General features: G+C 32.8%; 2 protein-coding genes across 4 annotated transcripts in view; both read left to right on the top strand.

Moving 5' to 3' along the window:
• LOC145306757 (uncharacterized) overlaps window positions 1–14,905 on the top strand; it is a 48,821-nt gene extending 33,916 nt beyond the window's left edge. For 2 of the 3 annotated variants that reach the window (XM_080149050.1, XM_080149049.1), the window contains exons 29-42: window positions 1,816–1,930; window positions 3,020–3,108; window positions 3,586–3,653; window positions 4,440–4,530; window positions 4,953–5,036; window positions 5,516–5,573; window positions 5,931–6,000; window positions 6,475–6,574; window positions 7,103–7,180; window positions 7,765–7,836; window positions 8,193–8,769; window positions 9,183–9,318; window positions 12,916–12,988; window positions 14,258–14,905. In XM_080149050.1, coding sequence (XP_080005176.1) covers window positions 1,816–1,930; window positions 3,020–3,108; window positions 3,586–3,653; window positions 4,440–4,530; window positions 4,953–5,036; window positions 5,516–5,573; window positions 5,931–6,000; window positions 6,475–6,574; window positions 7,103–7,180; window positions 7,765–7,836; window positions 8,193–8,769; window positions 9,183–9,318; window positions 12,916–12,988; window positions 14,258–14,269 — 1,623 coding nt within the window. In that variant the 3' untranslated portion in view covers window positions 14,270–14,905. The remainder of the gene's footprint in view (window positions 1–1,815; window positions 1,931–3,019; window positions 3,109–3,585; window positions 3,654–4,439; window positions 4,531–4,952; window positions 5,037–5,515; window positions 5,574–5,930; window positions 6,001–6,474; window positions 6,575–7,102; window positions 7,181–7,764; window positions 7,837–8,192; window positions 8,770–9,182; window positions 9,319–12,915; window positions 12,989–14,257) is intronic. The other variant, XM_080149051.1, reaches the window with a different exon arrangement.
• A 4,723-nt stretch (window positions 14,906–19,628) lies between these two features.
• The window catches only part of LOC145307253 (uncharacterized), a 16,982-nt gene continuing 14,370 nt past the window's right edge, over window positions 19,629–22,240 (top strand). The window contains exons 1-2 of the mRNA XM_080149623.1: window positions 19,629–19,700; window positions 21,710–21,772. Of these exons, the coding sequence (XP_080005749.1) occupies window positions 19,675–19,700; window positions 21,710–21,772 (89 nt within the window). The 5' untranslated portion in view covers window positions 19,629–19,674. The remainder of the gene's footprint in view (window positions 19,701–21,709; window positions 21,773–22,240) is intronic.

Raw genomic sequence — 22,240 nt, 5'->3', positions numbered from 1 at the left:
ATAACCATGTATGACAAAGACCATTTCAATGTAAAATGTAAAGTCATAAAAATGAGGGAGATGAGATGAGAAGTTGGAAAGAAAACCCCTAAAAAAGAGATGGATAATTCCTCATGACGTCACATGGATCATTTTTGACACAATTTGGTCTTTGTCCCATGTAATGTATTATATCCATCTGCCTTTCTCAACAAAGTAAGTTTTGCACACTCACAGTATAGCTTCTTCCATCTCTATCTTCCTTCTATATCTAGTTTTCTACGAATTTAAAAATTTACAATCATTAGATTAAAATAAGTTTTTTTTAGCCCGTGCCTTTGGCATCTCGGGACTAAAAACTGGTTTTTATTTTATAATTGTATATTTTTTTATTTACGAAAAGCTGTTTATAATATGATGCGAGAAATAACTATTATAATATTGTATAAAGATTACTTGAGGTGGGGAGGGGAAGGGTGTCACCCAACCAAACTTTAATTTAAGTTTTTTGGGATAGCCATTATTTTCTAGGGGGGATATCTCTTGGGAGAGTTGTGGTACCCTCCCCGAAAATAGTCATAAACATTTCTAGAATCTATGAAAAGCTGATTCGGGGTTTTTAATGTATTTGACAATTAACCCTTCTCTAGATTAAATTATTGCTTGAGAAGCTTGGATATTACTATAAATCTATCTATCTAAAAGGTGTGTAAAAATATGCGGACCTTTTTGAAATTAAAATTGTGCGTCTTGTTTTAATAGTAGAAAAATGTTATTCATACCAGTTTGGACATGTTACAACTTAGCTCCTAAATTATTTGTAGCACAAGAACTATTCTTTTTTTTTCAAAACTGGAGTTTATAGAGGTTCTAGCGGTACAAATAACATTTTTTTACTAAAAACACAAGCCGCGCAATTTAAATTTTTAAAATGTACGCCCTTCTTTTTACACACCTTATATTCTAATAATTGATGATTCTCTTGCAAGTCAAGTTTTAAGTCAGTTGGGATATTTTACCATGTAGCTTTCACTACAAGTAGCACAGGAAACGTTTTTATATTTCCAAAAACTAGAGTTCCTAACTGTTCAAAGGGTATGAATAACATTTTTCTAATCTTAACACAAGCCGCGCAATTTCTCTCCACTCTCTCCACTGCACTGGACATCTAGAGATGGCTGGCACTGAGGACTGTGATTCTGGAAGACCGGCCAGTGCCATCTACCTATTTATCTATCTATCTATCTATTTATCCATCTAGGTATCTATCTATCTATCAATCAATTTATCTATCAATCTATTTATCCATCAATTTCTATATTATCTATCTATCTATCTTCAGTTGCATTCTCTCTCCACTGGACATCTACAGATGGCTGGCACTGAGGACTGTGATTCTGGAAGTCCAGCTAGTGCCATCTATCTATTTATCTATCTATCTATCTATCAATCAATATATCCATCAATTTCTATATTATCTATCTATCTATCTTCAGTTGCATTCTCTCTCCACTGGACATCTACAAATGGCTGGCACTGAGGACTGTGATTCTGGAAGACCGGCCAGTGCCATCTATCTATCTATCCATCTATCTAGGTATCTATCTATCAATCAATTTATCCATCAATTTCTATATTATCTATCTATATATCTTCAGTTGCATTCTCTCTCCACTGGGCAGCTGCAGATGGCTGGCACTGAGGACTGTGATTCTGGAAGTCCAGCTAGTGCCATCTATCTATCTATCCATCTATCTAGGTATCTATCTATCAATCAATTTATCCATCAATCTATTTATCCATCAATTTCTATATTATCTATCTATATATCTTCAGTTGCATTCTCTCTCCACTGGCCAGCTACAGATGGCTGGCACTGAGGACTGTGATTCTGGAAGACCAGCCAGTGCCATCTACGCCGCCCTTCCCTCACTTAACACAGAGCTTTTAGGTAAGCTGTGCTATTCGTGCATTTATTAATACTTGTTTTCTATTTGCCCATTTATTTGTAGGGATCTAAAGGGAACTAAGACAATAGCCAAACAATTTATGCAAAACCCCAATGATAATACATAAATTTTAAATTACCCCTTCTGTACATAAAAATTAGTGGTTGAAACGTTTAAACATTCTACTTAATAAATAAACCAATCAAAATTCACTGAAGTCCCCAATGTTGGTAAACCAAAAAATAAGAAAATGTTATTATAAAACTTTGGAGACTAGGACAATGAACAGCTTATATGGACATATAATTATTTTTTCATACTCCTTCCTACTGGTTGTTTACCAAAAAAAAAACCAGTTTATTTTAATTTACATTGTACAAATTCATATTCGTAGCCATTCTTGTATTTAAGTTGGTAAGAGTATTTAAGATCTTGACAGGATGTCAGAGCAAAGGAACCTTTGTATTTGTATATAAATTCATATTTGTATACTCATTCGTAATTTTATATGTATTCATATCCTTAAATGTATTCAAATTCCTATTTGTATCTATTCTTGTATTTAAGTTGGGAAGAGTATTCAAGATCTTGACAAGGTGTCAGAGAAAAGAAATTTTGGATCTACTGCAGTTCACGGTAAAATATTGCTGGTAAGCAATATTTCCAAAAATCTATGAATTTTAAAGGCTGCCAAACAGCTGAACGTACAGATCATGCCCGCACACTGTCTTAAGCAGCATAACACGGCCTACAAATAATCTGGAATAGCCATAAATCAATAATGCATAATTATCTCGCAGTGCAGAGCAATGTGCGATAAAGACCTATTTTATGCGTCTTTTCTTCAGTGAAGCTCTCCCTGTGCACAATTGGATCTTGGCTATTCCAGATTATTTGTAGTCCTTCTTATGCCGATTAAAATGGTGTGCGGGTATGATCTGTACGTTCAGCCGTTTGGCAGCTAGCAGCCTTTTAAATTCATAGATTTTTGGAAATATTGCTTACCAGCAATATTTTACCGTGAACTGCAGTAGATCCGAAATTTTTATTTTGTACACAAATTAATATTTGAATCTATTCTTGTATTTAAGTTGGTAAGAGTATTCAAGATCTTGACAAGGTGTCAGAGAGAAGGAACCTTGTCAACTCGAAGAGTGTGAGTGAGCTCAGTCAAGTCAGGGATGTTCTTCTCTTCATAATCTAAATATGTACTATTATTATTATTTTCTTCCTGTATCATTCTATTTCTCTGTCTATCTCATCCTCTCTTTTTCTTTTACTCTTCTATATTCCTTTCTCTTTTTCTTTTAAAAGTATTATCAATACACTTTAAGTATTTTAGTTGATTGATAAGCCTAGTTTCCCATTTCCTTCTGGTACTTTTCAAATATCACCCTCTTATCAATACACTTTTAGTATTTTAGTTAATTGATTAGCCTAGTTTCCCATTTCCTTCGGGTACTTTTCAAATATCACCCTCTTAATTTTGCCAGGGGAAGTGGATACAGCCCCTGAACATCCACCCCCATTGATAAGGTTCTATACCCCCCTGATACACCCATGAGTGGTGTTAAGGTAAAAAAGTCATTCCCCCCATAAATTTAAGTGGGATTTGTGCAGTGATAGACAGGTTAAATTTGAAGAACACATGACCAGGTCCTTCAAAGAATTCCCAGTCCCAGATGCTGTGCAATCTTTCTATGCTAAATCTATGGAGAGACTCAGGTATAATATGCTTAATTTGGGCGTTACAGACAGGCAGACAGAAAGACACACAGACAATGTAAGAGAATCTATGTTCTGACTTGTAGACAGTTATATAGACAGACAGTCAAAGTGAGTTGGAATCTATTCATGCTAAAACAATGGAAAAATTGAGGTATGTTTTTTGACATAACAGACAAGCAGACAAAAAGAAAGACAGTTTAGATAGAGGTAGGGAAGAAATTCTTAAAGATAGAAGGAAGGAAAGAATTACATAATGTTTCCTTTATAATTACATTCAGACAGAAAAAAAACAGTCAGAGTGAGGAAGGTCCTAAATTACAGAGAGACAGTTGAAAAGGAATCTTTTTTTTTAAATATACATATCTTTGTATTTATCTATCTTTCAAAACATATCTAAGTATTTATCTATCTATCTAGCCATATATCCACCTATCCATCTAAAATATATCTATGAAACTATTTATCTATCCTATCTATATTAGTGGTACAGCCCCCCCTGGTGAGGAAGGAACATTGGTGGGTAGCCTCCATCTACCTGCTATGCTCCTTTTGATCCAGATATCTATCTATCTACATAACTATTTATCTATCTCTGTAACTACCTATCTATTTACCATACACCTATCCATCTATCTATCTGTGTATCTCTCTATGTATCCTATCTATCTATCTTTCTATGTATATATCTATATCTATCTATTTATCAATATACATATATACATCTATCCATCTATCTCTATATCTATCTGTATGTGTAACTCTCTATCCATCTAATCTATATAGTGGAACAGCCCCCCCTGGTGAGGAAGGAACATTGGTGGGAAGTCTCCATCTACCTGCTATGCTCTCCCAACCTTGTATAGTTACCACTAAGGTTAGTTATACAATGTTGTATCTCAACCCTATACGCAACAAGAATGGCAATGTCCATAAAAGCAAAGATCTTAAATCAAAACTTAATTAGCAGGAAGATCTTGTGAAAAAAGGAAGAATTTGTGAGAATTAGGAATCTTTTGTGAGATTCAGGAAGATTTTATGAGAGTTAGGAAGAATTTGTGAGAATTAGGAAGAACTTGTGAGAATTAGGAAGAACTTGTGAGATTTAGGAAGATCCTGTGAGAATTAGGAATCTTTTGTGAGATTCAGGAAGCTTTTGTGAGAATTAGAAAGAATTTGTGAGAATTAGGAAGAATTTGTGATAATTATTAATATTTTGTGAGATTTAGGAAGATTTTGTGAGATTATTAAGAATTTGTCAGATGTTGAAAACTTGTTTTTAATAATCTTGACATCTAGGTGGAAGACCCTCAGAAACTTCTGGAACGCCAACAAATCCAACAACAGAAGAGTGTCCATGAACTATCAAAAATTAGAAACCTGGCAATTAATACTTAAAATACTTTTTTAATAGCAAAGTTCTTCCATAATTAGGGTCTGTACATCCATACATCCTTTCGTCTGTCTTCACACGATGTCCTTTCAAAATGAATAGCTCTTTTTGATAATATAGACATGTTAGAATTGTCTTATTGATTTCTTTTGATGATGGTTCCTGTAACAATTTGATATGATTTTGAAAGTGTAGCAACTCTATGAAATAATTGCAAGAAAGTCCATTCTGGACTCTAACCCAGCAGGACAGCCCAATACCCAATTGTAAAATTAGGCAGGAGAGGGGAGGTGTTATCAGTGCTCATAAGGTTACCATGTGTAATACAGTGCTTCTTTCTTTGTCTGTTTGTCCTTTCATTCAACTTTCTTTAGTGCATTGTCAATTACCCCTTGATAAATAATAGAATGGGGAGTGTATTACCCCCCCTACCTTGGCAAATAATATTAGAAGTATTAATTTTGTGTAGAATGAGATTCCTGTGCCTGGCAACCTATTTCAACTCCCAGATGTCCCCATTCCCAAGGAATTTATTTCTTAATGGTGTCCCTAGTTGTATGTCTTATTTGTTGGCTGAAAAACTTTGGTTACTCTAATTGATTTGTTCTTTGTTCTAAACTTTTTGGTCCAAATTTTTTTACAAATAATTTAATCTACAGAAAAGGTAGATTTGTGTATAATTATTGGGGATGTTTTTCAATTCACCATTCTTTGCCTAATCCCATTCCAAGGATCTAATGTACATCAGTAATTATGATACACAAAAATACCCCTTCATTAATAGGACAGTTATAATATGCTTATATAAACTATAACGGCTATTCATCATGACAGATTTATGTAAAAATGCTTAGATTTTAGCAAGAAATAAAATTTTGCTCAGGCAAGAGATCTTTTGAAGCTAGTGGCACGACCTCCCAGGAGGAAGAGTGCCCAACCTTCTCCAGCACTCAGGCATATATTTTAGATTAAAGAAAAGTAGATCACATTTTATGGCTATACATACAATTCATTTTAGAAATCGTCCCTTATTCTCACTTGTCTTTCTAATTCTCACAAAATCTTCCTTAATCTCATATAATGCTACTAATTCTAACTAAATCCTAATATTTACAAAATTTTCATAATTCTTTTAAAATCTTTCTTATTCCCACAAAATCTTCTCTATCTCACTAAATCTTCCTAAATTTCTTCCTAATTTTCACAAAACCTTACTAATTCTCACAATACTTTACTAATTCTCACAAAACTTTCCTAATTCTTACAAATCTACATTTAATGGTTTTAAATCTAATTAATATATAATAAAAAATCATGTTCCTCAATGCATCTTACAGACAAATTTCCACTTAAAATTAAATTTCTGTAAATCTGTCTGTCTGTATCTCTATCTGTCTGTCCATCTGTTTAAAATGTATTTTGTGGTAGTGAGAGACAGCCAGATTCTCAGCTTGACAGTGTCAGTGCAAACTTTGAGAGCCAAATTGAGGAGGAGGATTGCTACTCACATCTAGAAGACAGCTATGAGGTCAGTAGAATGACAAATAGACAGACAGACACACAGAAAAACAGACAGACCGTATGACAGAAAGACAGACTGACAAACAGATGGACAATGTGATTCAAAACGAAAGATGTATAAAAAAATTAGAAATACAAAACCATTTAAAGTGTTTAAAAATTTTAAAAAAATTTATTTTATTATATATGATTACTTTTGGGTCAAAACTACTCTAAAAGTGAGCTTATATTTTTAGTTAATTCAATATTTAGAACTTTTAAAACTATGGAAGGCCAATTATTTCAGTTAATTCAGGTCGCTTTTATGATGCTTTATTTATGTTAGGTTAGGTAAAGTAAGAGTGAAGGAGAATCCCACAGTTAGAGACATGTTCATTTTCCAAAAAATTTCCCACCAAAATGTTTAAAAAAAATAAAATCTTAAGTATTAATCATGCTCTTTGAATATCTTAGGATACCTCTAATTGCAATTTGACAATCTATTATTTGTGCTTCACTACATTATACAGATTTTATCATGCTTGTTATAATTCAGGTTATTGAGAAGGAGGAAATAGCCCAGGACTCCTCTGCTAATGAACAGGATCAGTTTGGTTTGGCCAGTCAGATCAAGGCATTCAACATTATAAATTATAGAATAGCTTTGCTCCCAGAGATAGCCTTAGATAGTTTTTCAATAGTGTTTTCTTATTCTTTGTCTCAACAATTTTTGAGACTTTTATTGAATTATGATTTGTTGGTTCATTAAGTGAAGAGTCTAAACGTTTCAACCATTAAATATTATCTACAGAAGGTGTAAGTTTGTGTTTCATTATTAAAGATATGTATCAATTAATCAGCCATTGTCTTATCCTGCTCGGATAGCCTAAAGAGGTGGGGATACACCATGAGATTTTTTTATGTATCTCTGAAACAAATCTTGCCTAATAATGTGCAATATTATATGATCAAACGCCTTATGGACTACCAACCCTTTGATTACGCGACATTTAACTGTACATACTAACTAAATATGGTAATAAGTTGGGCCTGTTGTGGGCAAATACATTGCCCTTAATCTAACTAATTTTTGCACATCTTTTTAAAGTCTTTTTTTATAGGCAGACAGACTGACATAAAGACAGGCATTAAGCATACGAACAAACAGCAAATATATATACAGTCAGACATCCAGTTACTTTATAATATTGAATGCAGGGCACCCCTGAGAGAAACACTCGCTCCAACAAGAAGAAGAAACCTGACCCTCGCAACCGCAGGAGTCATGAGGTACAATTATGCGGGGTGCTAAAGGGATGTCTCCTAGGACCCTTGATAATTACTTTAAAAACGACATATGTATAGTTTTCCCTTTTTCTACCTTTTTTAAAATGCTTTCTCAACATTTGTAACTGTATATAATAATACTAATAGTTTGCATGTCTTGTCACATAACAGGCGCAACTCATGACAACGCATGATAGTTTCATGCATTCAAAGGTTTGGGGTACTGTTGTGTGTTACTTCACATGAGAAATTGTTGTTGGATTAAATAGTAGACACTAAGATTTTTCTATAAAAGGTAATTGATACCAGTATATCACATGAAAGGTTTATAGATCTTAATGGACACAAATCTATTTTAGGACAAAGAGGAGGCTGTCCCAGCAGCTCAGCAACCAGTTGAGACACCCCCACCCCTTCCCCCCAAGCGCAGCCCCCACAAACAAATGTCTGTGGAGTCCCAGCTGACTGAGGAGGGTAGTTGCACCCCACCACCGGTGGCCCCCGTCAAGGGAGTGCTCACCCTCGAGACCATGAACGGCAACGTGCAGGTAAAAGACTATGAGACCATCCAGGCTCGCCCGCTGCCCACCCCACCCGCTCCAGTCAGGTATAATCGTTTGCGTAGCGCTGAACGCCAGCTGCAAGCACAGCAGCTTCAGCAGGAAAAGACAACATTTGTGCAAAATAACACAACCTCCTATAGCAGCATGGATCACACATTGATCGACGAGACGGCAAACTTTCAGACTTGTCGCGACACTCTGATGACCTCCGGTCAGCAGAGCAGGACACTTCTCGTTGGATCTGAAGAGGATGACAACACAATGGCGGACAGCATAGTGGACAGCCTGGTGTCCTGCACAGATACTCTTATCTGTGAGGAGAATGATGATGATGATCCTTATCCCAGTGTCAACTTTGAGAGTGGCATGTCAGGTAGGATCAAGATGAGTGAATTTGAGAGGAAGGACAAATAAATTTGTAAGGGTGGGAAAATTATTTAGTGAGAAAGGACAAATCAATTTTTGAGGAGTGACAAATAAGTTTGTGAGTAGACACAAATGAATTTGTGAGTTTGAATAGATGAATTTGTAAGTTTGAACAAATAAATTTGAGAAGAGGGACAAATTAATTTGTGTGGATTTAAAAATTTTAAACAGGGTCTGAACAAATTACATGAGAAATTGAGAGAAATGTAGGAAAAAATCTATAGAAAAAAAAAGACAAACCAGCTCTGACAGAGCAGCAATTAAACAGACAGACAGACTGACAACAAAATTAGCTAATAAGATAGCAAAGCACTACCCTACCGACAACTGCCAACTGCTGACCGCTGCACATGTTCGTAGAAATCCTAGATGAGGCTCTCGGTATGAGTCCTGGCGGCCAGGACAGGAGACTTGAGGAGGGAACTCAGCAGCTCAGCGAGGAATTGATGAATCATGTGGAGAGCTTGAGGAGCACTCTGGACAATATGTCTAACAGGTAAAGGTTAGACATCTGTCATTTGTCTGTCTGATAGATGGACAGTCAGAAAGGTTAATAATCTGTCTAATAGACAGACAAGTTATCTGTCAAGACAGATTATCTATCAAACAGACAAATAGACAGATATGTAGAGATACATTATATACATTTTATTAAGTTATTAAACATTACAATAGGTAGATTTGAAACATGCCATAAATGATTAACAAATTAAGTTTTTTAGAAATGTAGTTATGAAATTGTTTTTGTGTAGATTCTGATTAGGTTTTATTAAACTAAGTAAATAAAAGAGACAATATAATCAAATTATACATTTTGAGCAAACATAAATTACCAAAAAGTAAACCTTTCCTGGATCTATAGAAGCTAAACAGTAAAGGAGAATTACAATTTGCAATTTTTGCATAGATTAGATGTTCATAAGTCATAGGAATCTTCACTAAAATTTTCAGCTGTCTATCTGATATAGCAGCTGAGAAAATCACATTTTCCTCATGGCGTTACGGACTGACTGACGACAACAAAGCGAATTATAGAGTAGCTTTGCTTTTCATGGAGCAATACCTCTTCTTATGTTTATAACCATAACAGAGGAATAACATGTATATAATGTATCATTTAAGTCGGTTAGTTTTTTATATGTTTAATCATATTTTTGGCCAAAACTTTGTCAAAAATGCTTATAAAGCAGACGTTTTACACCTAAGATACTAAAACAGTTTCTTTACAAGCCCAGAAAATTAGTTTTTAAATATCTATCTATTTCATAGAAAATTAGGTCGAAAAAAATCTGTTTTGATAGCATTTTTGACAGAGTTATGGCCAAAAACATGATTGAACACATAAAAAATAACGGATTTAAGAGTGTTTAGTACAAACCTCCATTATACTCAGGGGTGTATATCATTTCATTTATAGAAATTATTTAGATTAATCTTAAAAATTTGAAGGAAGGTATTTTTTTTTAATTGTCAAACGGCTATAAAAAAAACAAGACAATAAAAGATTTTTTTGCGCGTTTCCCGTGGCCAAACGCTCCCCTTTTTTTGCAGCTTTAAATTTTTCTGGAAAATAGCTTCCTTCATTTTTTTATTGTAATTGTCGTTTTTATAGTCTTTATGATTTTTTAGCAGAGGCGTGTAGGGTTCCTTTCGGGGTGGAGGGGGGTGGGGGAGTGTACCTCCTTTTTCACAAAATATTTTAGTAGATTTTATTTTATATTTTTACCTCATTTTTTCATAAAAAAATTAGTTTTATGGTGGTGGTTTTTATAAGATTATATCTACATTAATTTATTAGTTTAATGGGATTTTGATTTAGCTTAGTCTTAAAAGTATTATAGATTATTTAGAAGAAGAGTATTTGAATTTTTGAATATTTAGATTTAGAATTTAATTAGTACACACACAACTACACAACTTGATACTTTTAGTTTTATAGGAAACATGGATGACAACATTTTTTCTACTTATAGATGTTGTCATTCTTGTTTAAATTGAAAATTATTTAAGATATCTTAATCTTATCGTATAAATATTCAAATCTAACTTATTATCATGAATTACTTCAAATGACATCAAATAATAAATTAAGTTAAAAATGTCAAATGAAATTGATTGGGCTAACCATTAATTTAAAGTTTCTTCAGCCTTAACTAGATTTACTAATGAGAATTTTGTTAGATTTTTGGTTATTCACAGATGTACAAAGGCTATAGAAATCTTCACTGAAAATTTTAGCTGTCTATCTAAAATAGCAGCTAGGAAAAATACATTTCTCACATAGCAGTAAAAAATGAATCATTGAATGACGGACTAACAAAAGTGTATTATAGAGTAGCTTCGCTGTAAGATATGAGAGTTTAAATATCATTGTCATATTCCTGTGCACGCACCAGCTAAAAAAATTACCCTCCCCCTCACTTTAAAAGGGATTCTAAGGGATGAGACAATGGACAATTAATAATTGTATTTACCTAATGATTCCAGACAAAATAATCCCTTCTGTATATTAAAATTATTAGTTTAAAAGTAAAGTTTAAACCAATCAATCAATATTTAATAAATGTACCCAAAGTTTTTAAGCCAACGAATAATAGTTCTTTTATTGGGTAACAGTTTAATTTTCTCTCTATGAAACTATGACATTCCATCCCCCCCCCCCCGCCCAAAAAATGTATATACACCCCTGAAAAGTGTAAGTATAAAATTTGTTGTCATGATTACCAGATCTTCTCAGTAATCCTCAGATGCTTGGTAACGCCTGCTAAAACAGGTAAGCATCTTTTTTAGCACAATTTTTGGCCAAAAAATGGCCAATTTTGTTGATCTCAAATGCCGATTTTTAACCGTATCTCAATGCATTTGCTAAAAATCGTCCAAAATGACTAATTTTCAGCTTTGTATTTTTTTAAAGTAAAAACGACTTTAAAAACATATATAAATTTAATAATGCTAAAAAATAATTTTAAAAATATTTTAAATCTAAAGATCTGGTAATTATGACAAATCAGGGGGGGGCAATGGGCTTTTTATTACACTAGTCCCAGAAGTTTTACAATAACGTTTTTAATTAGTTGGCTTAACAACTATGGGGGTCTTTATTGAATTTTTTAATGGTTGGTTCATAAAGTTGAGTGTTCAAACGTTTTAACGACTAATCTTAATCTACGGAAGGGGTAATTTTGTGTATATCATTAGGCATGTACATAAATTTATCGGCCATTGTCTTATCCCTTTGGATCCTTGGGTGGGGGGGGGGGGGGTAGGCAACACATTGCCATGAACTTTTCAACCAATCAAAATTTATATTAAAAAAGGAATAGGACAATGGACGACAAATTAATTCCTCCACCTTCAATTATGATGTACTTTATTATCACTTCCGTTAAAAAAATGGTTGAAGAGTTTAGACACTTTGATTAAGTTTATAAAATTTTGGAAAAGTATCATTTACAGTACATCCCCCCCCCCCTCCCAATTCTGCATTTTTCTACTTTTTAGTATTTTTCAGTACAGCTTCGTAACCGAATAATATCCGCTGGATTAGAAACGGTTATTTCTGGGCTATATTGAAAAATCATGTTTCGTATCGTAGTATAGATAATTTTACACGAATATGAAAAAAAATATAATACAATCAATACCAGTTTAGTTGGCCTTGGCCTTCATTTTTTTTTATCCGCGGAATGCTGTGTATGATAAGGTTCCTAAAATGCATTATCTATAATACAAAGTAGAATGATGTCTGTCTGTCCGTCCCTTTAGATCTCGGTAACCACTGAACCGATCGGATTCTACTCTTCAGGGAATATACCTACTAGTCCTGTGGTAGTTTTGGGCTATTTTCTTGTGGGGTGGGACAGTCCCAACCCCCCAAAAAACAAAAAAATCCCCCCATTTTTTTTGCTGAAGATTTTCTTGGTCCTTTTACGAATTTCGCCAAATTTATTTTTTATCATCTCTGTGGGCAAAGCCCCTAGAGGCTAGTTATATTTAGACACGCACACAAAAATACACACACACAGACAAGCAATTAAACACACACACGAACACAATTGCCTTGATTACAAAGTACACTGCTCTTTTGTTTTAGGTTAGGAGCTCGGTCTCGATCTCGCTCTAGCTCCCGGCCCCGCAGTGGTTCTAGGCCCCCCAGGGTTATTCAGGTAAGTTTTAGGAAGCCCATAACCTATTACCTATTTGGGGTGGGATTCTCTTTAGATTTCAAGTGATCATCTAGAGAACCCAAGGGCATCATCCGCTTGTAATTGGATGCGATACTCTAACGCCCACTGGTGGATATTAAGTAACATCCAACAGACGTCCAACTCTTTGATTTCACGACTTTTGTCTGACTGTCCTAACTGTGCAATTGCATGGTGGTGAATTGCGCCTGTTTATGGGCCAATCGAAACCGATTGATATCCGGTGAATTAGAACCGGATCTTGGCCATATTGAAAAATTATATAAATTATCGAACTATGGAGAATTTTCGAACCTAGTAAAAGTGTCTGACTCAGATTATGATGTCAAAAAAAATAACCAATGAGAGGCCAGTATACACTGTAATTGACCAATGGTTAAATTTATAGTGGCCTCTCATTCGTTATTTTTTTTTTGACGTCATAATCTGAGTCAAATACTTTTACTAGGTTCAGAATTTTCCACAAATATTAAAATGAAAAAAAGCATAAAATTAATACCATTTTTGTAAGCACGTGCCTTCGCCCACTCTGTGCTAACAAAACTGTTTTTATTCTTGAAAATTTTCATTTTATTATCCACGGAAAGAAATCATAATACGATTCGATAAATAACTATCAAAATTCATTTTTATCGTTGAGGGGTCTTAATTGGAAGATTTTTGAAATATTTTTCTGAAGATTTTTAGAATTTAATTATAATTTTAAATCTGCGAGGGAGAGAAATGGTAACTAGGGAAGAAAAGAAAAACTTGTACAAACTAGTATGATGTATGTTTGTCTGCATGTCTTTAACAAATTTTTGAGTATCTTCACCCTTCTTTATCGATTTTTTTTACAATTTTTTTTATCTTGTAGCCTTCAGAATAGTTATTTATCGCACTGTATTATAAACAGCTAGTAAATATTAACTAATTGTCATTTTTATTTTATTGTTTGTATAAAGTTGTCTTTAATACGATAGGTTAGACTTTGTACTGGAATAGGTATTTCTCGAATCGTATTATAAACAGCTTTCCGCGGATATAAAATGTACAGTTATAAGATTCAAATCAGTTTTTTTAGCCCAGAGATCACGAAGGCACGGGCTAAATAAGCTGGTTTTAATCTTATGATTGTACATTTTTATATTTGTAGAAAACTGGATAACATTTTTTTGGCGTGGATGAGAACCGGTTCTAATCCAGTGGATATTAATCGAATTCAATGCCATACTTACTTTATCATTTCAGGACAAAATGTAATATTTCCCAAGCGTAGAAGACCATCCACCAACAAAACTCATTTGTAGAAGACACTCAGCAAGTTTAAATGACCCTTAAACTAAGATTGTTAACTTTTATTTTTACAAAAATGCTCGGCTTAGATCATAAAAACGATAATTTTTGAAATATTACTAATTGATCAGGGGGGAAGAGACAATGAGCTGTTTATTACACTTGTCCTCAAAGTTTTATAATTTAAAATTTTTGTTATTTTAAATTGAGTGTTTACTTTGTGAATTATCATTGGGTATGTACATCAATTTATCGGCCCTTGTCTTCTCCCTGCTAATTAATTATGTTTAAAAGTGAACAACTTATATTGCTTTTTAATTCGGATTGAATGTACCAAAACTCATCCAAAAAAATTAGGATTTATGATTTCTCATTCTATTTTTTTGGGGGGGAAGGGAAACTTTTTTAAAATTTACCTAACTCGCCTAAAATATGTCTTTAAACGTGCATAAACTTAATCTTTTTGGATAAAACATAACCAAAGATCATTTTAATTTTTATTTATTTTTCCCCTTATGATTATGAATTTTAAATCATGAAAATTACTGTATCATATTCTACTATTAATTTTAGTTGTTACAATAAAGATTTCTGTTAGCTTCACTTATTTTTTTCTGTAAAAGCGCAGCTACTCCATATAACTTTGGTCTGTTATTCTGTATGTCCGTTAGATTTACCCTTTAGAAACAAAAACTAGCGGCTACTCCCCCACCCTAATAGTCCAGTAAGTCATACTGTGGAGCCGCCTAACGGCACTTTGAAAAAATTCTGGTATTTCTAGGGAGGGTGGTGGTACCTTTCCCAAAATAGTTATAAACCTTCCCAGGACCTAAGAAAAAAATACATTGTAAATGAGTATTGGTTCAGTGGTTAGCGAGATCCTTTAATACAGACAAAAGTATCCTTTTACTTTTATGTAAGGATGATAATATCAATATGAAACAAGGGACAAAAATTTGATGTAAATAACGACAAGACAATTAAAAATAAGCCAGAAAGAAATACACCGCTTTAACTGCTGAAAAACTGCCACACATTTTGGGCCTTCAGCTCCAATAACAAAAAAGTTCTAGGCATTTCAAAATGAGATGAAAATTTGGAGAAGTTTAGCAGCGCTCATGTTAGAAATTTCATTATTAAATTAGTTTGGTTGGAAGCAAAATTATGAGCTTATTTGGGGCACAAAGTTAGTATGCATGTAGATTTTTACATAGTCAAAATTTCACAAAAAAATTCTTAATGTCAAAAAAAATAATCTTATATTCATTAAATAATTTTTTGAAACATATTATCTTGTGATTTTTATATGTACGTGTTTTTAGCGAGAAAAAAAAAATACATAATAATAAAATGCAGAAATGTTCTATCGGGTTCAAACCTTTGCCATTCGATAGATCTTCTTCTTTTGGGAAAACTGCAAGACTGATTTTAAAAGTTTATCCTGTGAATAGATTGTTTGTTTTAAAAAGTCCTGGAGATATATAAGTAACAGGATGTCTGTCTGTGTATATGTTTGTCCGTCTGTATTGAAGGACCTCGCCAACCGCTGAACCGCTTTAAGTGGTAACTCTCATAGGTCCTAAGAAGGGTTATACATTTTTTAGGGATAGTACCATCACCACGCCCCTAGACAAAAAAATTGTCTTTTTTTGCTTTTTAAAACTAAAATTGTAACTGGGGGATGGCGACATAACCCCCCTCCCCCCAACTCAAGTGCCCCAAGAGGCCTATAGGGTGTAACCGTTAGAATTAATTAAAGCAAAGCAAATTTGCAAACATTGATAATTTTTTTATTTTAATTTTTATAATACCCATTGTTTTTTCATTTGGAATGCCGATTATTAGAAAATAAGCAAAGCATAAATATTTAACATTCAGTGTTTCAGCTATTTTATGATATTATTGTTTGCTTAAGGGAGGGGACATTGGGCTGTAAAATGCACTAGTACCCAACATTTAATTTTATTCGGTCACTAAAAAAACTTAGATACTTTTACTATTTTTTATTGATTAGTTTACTACTAATAGGGATATTAATAATCTTGTTTATCATCATTGGGAATGTTTGCCTAAGTCAAAGTCTTATCCCTTTAGATCCTTTTTACTTAACTTTGTTTTAAAAAGAGTAGTGTCTAAACGTTTCAACCAATAACCGCATCTACAAAAGGGATAATCTTGCGTATCATCATTGGGGGTGATTTTTGATTTGTTGATTTATTAAGATGAGTGTTCAAACGTTTCAACAACTAATTTCAACCTACAAAAAAGGAGAACTTATGTACATCATTGGGGATGTACATCAATTTATCGGCCATCGTCTTATCCCTTATCACTGGTTTTACGACTATTTGTTGAGTTTCGCTTATATGGATGTTGTCATCCTTGTTTTTCAAGCAACATAAAATGTTTGAACAGCTTGATTCAATTTTAAAGTTGGGTATTTCCTCTATACAAAAAGTTGACCTCATACAAAAAAACAGGGATCTAAAGTGATAAGACAATGGACAATAAATTGATGATACACAAAGTTACCCCTTACGAAGATTAAAATTAGCTGTTAAAATGTTTGAAAACATAGCTTAAGAAATCAACAAATTAAAATTAAGTCCCCAAAGTTGTTAAGCCAACACTAGTAAAATATAGGTTTTTTAGCCAAAAAAATGAATACTCTAGAAATTCGACCAGATATAATTTATTTATACCTATATAGAGTCCCACGTTTTTTTTTTTTAATCATAAGCGCATAGCCTAAAGAATAAATTGCATTTGAACTTGAGTGTATTTTTTCTTGAAAAAAAGCTGTAAAATTATGTTTTTAAACTATACAATTCATTTTGAAAAATGAAAAATCCAGGAAGATTTTTAGTAAGAAAATTCATTCTTAGTGAGATTGTTTCTTAAATAACAAACATGCCATAGTTTGCAATATATCATTTAAAAGATCCAAAATAATTTGTGTTGCTTGTGAAAGAAAAGGCAAGAATTGCCAAGATATGGAGAAAAATGAAACGTTGTTGTTCTTGTAAATCTGGTGCAAATGAAGGAACCAACATGTCTTTGTAATACTTGTAAAACATATAAACAACTTTGAGGTGGGGGGGGGGGGAGGTTACTTTTTCCACTGTAGATATAAGCAACATCTCCTTTTTGTCAATTTTTGACAATTACTAGTTAATACAACAGGGTGGGAGGGGACACTGGGCTGTTTATTACACTAGTCCCCAAAGTTTTATTATAACATTTTTATATTCGTTGGCTTAACAACTTTTTTGGGACTTATATTACATTTTGGTTGGTTCATTAGGCTGAGTGTCTAAAATTTTCAACCACTAATCTATAGAAGGATTAATGTTGTGTTATTATTTGGGATGTATATCAATTTATCGGCCATTGTCTTATCCCTTAGTTATTAAAACAAATATTGGGTGAGATAAGCTTGCAACATCCCCTGTAGTTTTATTGGACCATCCCAAACTTTATTTTTTTACATAATTTTTTTATATATATTTGGACTTCAAAAATGGGGGTCGGCACATTTAATCAATAGCTCTTATCGTTAATTTAGGCATGTTAGAGTTGTCTTTTAAATTTAAAACTCGGCATAATCTTCAGCTAGTTTATTAATTTGTAAATTTATTGCAAAATACAGAATACTGTAAAATGTCATACTTTATAAATTTGATTATATAGATGCTTCGCGTTTAATACTGTACATTGTTGATCTAGGAATCATGATGCCAAAAATTATATTAATAGGATAATCACATCATTCAAATTGGTCACAAAATGGACGTACTGCCTTCCTTTTACAATTATAGAGTTGCTACGCTTCCTTAATTATAACTAACTGTTATAGGAATCATCATGCAAAGTTTAAGCTCTCCGATACTGACGTACGGACGGAATAACCCTAATAATAGAAAAGCTTCGCTTTTTAAAAAAAAATTATTAAAAAGAGAGGGTTGGAATATAAAGGGGGGCTCTTTTTACAAAAAAAATATTTTAAAAGATAAACTTTTAAACATTGCATTTCACAAATACAAAACACAAATTTAAGTACTTTTTAAATTTAGTTTTGATTTAGTTCGTGACACGACATTTTCATAATTTTGTGATCTTTTTTGAAAGCGAAGCTTTTCAGTAATTCGGGTCTGTACGTCCGTCAGTCCGTACGTACAAAACGGTTAACTATTTTTGGTTAATTTAGACATGTTAGAATTGTCCCATTTATTTCAAACTTTGTATGATGAGTAAATTAACGATTAGTAAGATTTAGAAATAGCAACTCTAAATATAATCGTTACCTGAAATTCCATACGTCCATTTAAAACAATGATTCCATGGAAAACAAGGTACAATATTTAAGAAAAGCATCTATATAAACAAGTTCTAAAAATGTAAGTATGTCCTTAAACAGAAACCTGAATTTACGCTATTTTAAAATAACTTTATATACAATTTTATTAAAACTTTTAAAATTAATATTGTATTTATTAAGTTTTGACACTCTACAAGTGTTGATGTTCGTTTGATCTACCATTTGGTTTCAGAGCTTCGCTTTTATGGATGTTGTCATTCTTTAAAAATCAACATAAGACTTTAAATAGGACCATCAAGGGTTAATTCCTGTTCTGTTGTCTCTATGGGGCCATTGGCCCGAGCAAACAAAACAGGGACTAATGATATATTGTTTTATTTTCTATACTAGGAGCACTAAAATGAAAAGAAAAAAAATTGGAGGATGTATATTTTGTCTTTGGAGGGTTGTGGTACCCTCCCTCAAAATAGTTATAAACCGTCCCAGTACCCATGAAAAGCTACCCTGTAAAGGAGACCAATTTCGGTTCAGCGGTTAGTGAGACAGACACACAGATTCAATTATTTTCTTATCCTTATAATAAAGTAACATGATGTCTATTTATTTGTTTGTCTGTCTGTTTGTCTGTACCAAACGGTCTCGCTAACCGCTGAACCGATCGGGTTCTCCTTTGCAGGCTAGCTTCTCATAGGTCCCAGGAAGGTTTATTATTATTTTGGGGGATGGTACAACCAACCTCCCAAAAGTAATTTTAAAACGCCTGGTTCTCACTTACAAGGTGGCTTCTGGAAAGGTTTTTAATTCCACCACCACTCTCCCAAGCGAAATCGCCTCTAGAAAAAAAATAACCCCCCACTCCAAAAAAAATATTACCTCTTCTATTAAAATCTAAAATAGAAAAAAGAGGTATCAAATTCAACTTTCCCCTCTTCAAGCGCCCCTAGATGCCGCTAGCAGCAAGGATAAAAGTGTCTATAAACTGATAAAAAGCATACATTTTTGAAATGGCTTGGAACCGGTCTTAATTTCTTTTTAAATTTCAGAAATCAGAAACATGAAAAAAGTTAAAATATTTTTTAGGAAAAAGATTTACAGTTTTTTAATTATTTGCCAAAAAACCGCGTTATACCTAAAGATGTTAAAAATTGTATTAATACAAAGCTCTTTATACTGCCTTTAAAAAAATGACGTCATACAATGATAGGCCAAAACACAGACTAAATTACCAATAGTAGGCCAATATGACGTCAATTTTTATAAAGAGAAAGAAAGAGAGAGAAAGAGAAAAAAAGAGAAAAAAAGAGAAAAAAAGAGAAAGAAAGAGAAAGAAAGAGAAAGAAAGAGAACGAAAGAGAAAGAAAGAGAAAAAAAATGAGAAAGAAAGATAAAGAAAGAGAGAGAAAGAAAAAGAAAGAGAATGAAAGCTAAAAGAAAGACAAAGAAAGAGAAAGAAATAATAAGAAAGAGAAAGAAAGAAAGAGAAAGAAAGAAAGAGAAAGAAAGAGAAAGAAAAAGAAAGAAAGAGAAAGAAAGAGAAAAAAAGAGAACAAAAGAGAAAGAAAGAAGAAGAAAGAGAAAGAAAGAGAAAGAAAGAGAGAAAAGAGAAAGAAAGAGAAAGAAAGAGAAAGAAAGAGAAAGAAAGAGAAAGAAAGAGAAAGAAAAAGAAAGAAAGAGAAAGAAAGAGAAAGAAAGAGAAAGAAAAAGAAAGAAAGAGAAAGAAAGAGAAAGAAAGAGAAAGAAAGAAAGAGAAAGAAAGAGAAAGAAAGAGAAAGAAAAAGAAAGAAAGAGGAAGAAAGAGAAAGAAAGAGAAAGAAAAAGAAAGAAAGAGGAAGAAAGAGAAAGAAAGAGAAAGAAAGAGAAAGAAAGAAAGAGAAAGAAAGAGAAAGAAAGAGAAAGAAAAAGAAAGAAAGAGGAAGAAAGAGAAAGAAAGAGAAAGAATGAGAAAGAAAGAGAAAGAAAGAAAGAGAAAGAAAGAGAAAGAAAGAGAAAGAAAAAGAAAGAAAGAGGAAGAAAGAGAAAGAAAAAGAAAGAAAGAGAAAGAAAGAGAAAGAAAGAGAAAGAAAAAGAAAGAAAGAGGAAGAAAGAGAAAGAAAGAGAAAGAAAAAGAAAGAAAGAGGAAGAAAGAGAAAGAAAGAGAAAGAAAGAGAAAGAAAGAAAAAGAAAGAAAGAGAAAGAAAGAGAAAGAAAAAGAAAGAAAGAGGAAGAAAGAGAAAGAAAGAGAAAGAATGAGAAAGAAAGAGAAAGAAAGAAAGAGAAAGAAAGAGAAAGAAAGAGAAAGAAAAAGAAAGAAAGAGGAAGAAAGAGAAAGAAAAAGAAAGAAAGAGAAAGAAAGAGAAAGAAAGAGAAAGAAAGAAAGAGAAAGAAAGAGAAAGAAAGAGAAAGAAAAAGAAAGAAAGAGGAAGAAAGAGAAAGAAAGAGAAAGAAAGAAAGAGAAAGAAAGAGAAAGAAAGAGAAAGAAAGAGAAAGAAAAAGAAAAAAAGAGAAAGAAAGAGAAAAAAAGAGAACAAAAGAGAAAGAAAGAAGAAGAAAGAGAAAGAAAGAGAAAGAAAGAGAGAAAAGAGAAAGAAAGAGAAAGAAAGAGAAAGAAAGAGAAAGAAAGAGAAAGAAAGAGAAAGAAAAAGAAAGAAAGAGAAAGAAAGAGAAAGAAAGAGAAAGAAAAAGAAAGAAAGAGAAAGAAAGAGAAAGAAAGAGAAAGAAAGAAAGAGAAAGAAAGAGAAAGAAAGAGAAAGAAAAAGAAAGAAAGAGGAAGAAAGAGAAAGAAAGAGAAAGAATGAGAAAGAAAGAGAAAGAAAGACAACAAAAGAAAAGAAAAAGGGAGAAAAAAAGAGAAAGAAAGAGAGAGAAAGAGAAAGAAAGAGAAAAAAAGAAAGAGAGAGAAAGAGAAAGAAAGGAAAAAAAAAGAAAGAGAAAGAAAGAGAAAAAAGAAAGAGAAAAAAGAGAAAGAAAGAGAAAGAAAGAGAAAGAAAAAGAAAGAAAGAGAAAGAAAGAGAAAGAAAGAGAAAGAAAAATTGTCACAGTCGGACAAACGGACATAAATAACATTTATAGAGTAGTCATACATTTAAAAATGTTTATCTTTTAATATTAAGTTTTTTGATAATTTTGGGAGCTTTAACTTCCCCCTCATTATCTGATACTTGTGGCATGGACAGGTCTGATAATTTTATAATCAGCGAAGCATTTCTATAATTGTGGTTGGTCTGTACGTCCACACTGATATATTTTATTTTAGGCATGTTAGAATTGTCTTATCGATTTCAAATTTGTCATGATGATTCTTATACCGGTTAGGTACAATTAAGAAACTCTATCAATCAAGCAAGCAAAAAGCGAAGCTATTCTATAATTAGGGTTGGTCTGTACGTCCATACTTATATATTTTATTTTAAGCATGATAGAATTGTCTTATCGATTCCAAATTTGGCATGATGATTCTTATACCGGTTAGGTACAATACTAAACCCTATCAATCCAGCTAATAAGCAAGATATTTAAACTTAGCACGATGATTCTTATACTGATTAGGTACAATTCAGAAACTCTTTGAATCCAGCCAGCAATAAAAGAGATATTTGACAACAGACAGAAAGATAGACACAGTGACATCCTGTTACTTTGAT

The sequence above is a fragment of the Acartia tonsa genome, chromosome 15, assembly GCF_053477335.1.
Source record: "Acartia tonsa isolate MP-2025a chromosome 15, ASM5347733v1, whole genome shotgun sequence".
In the NCBI taxonomy this organism is placed as follows: Eukaryota; Metazoa; Arthropoda; class Copepoda; order Calanoida; family Acartiidae; genus Acartia; species Acartia tonsa.
The sequence above is the reverse complement of the archived record's forward strand: the minus strand, read 5'-3'. Positions and strand labels throughout refer to the sequence as shown.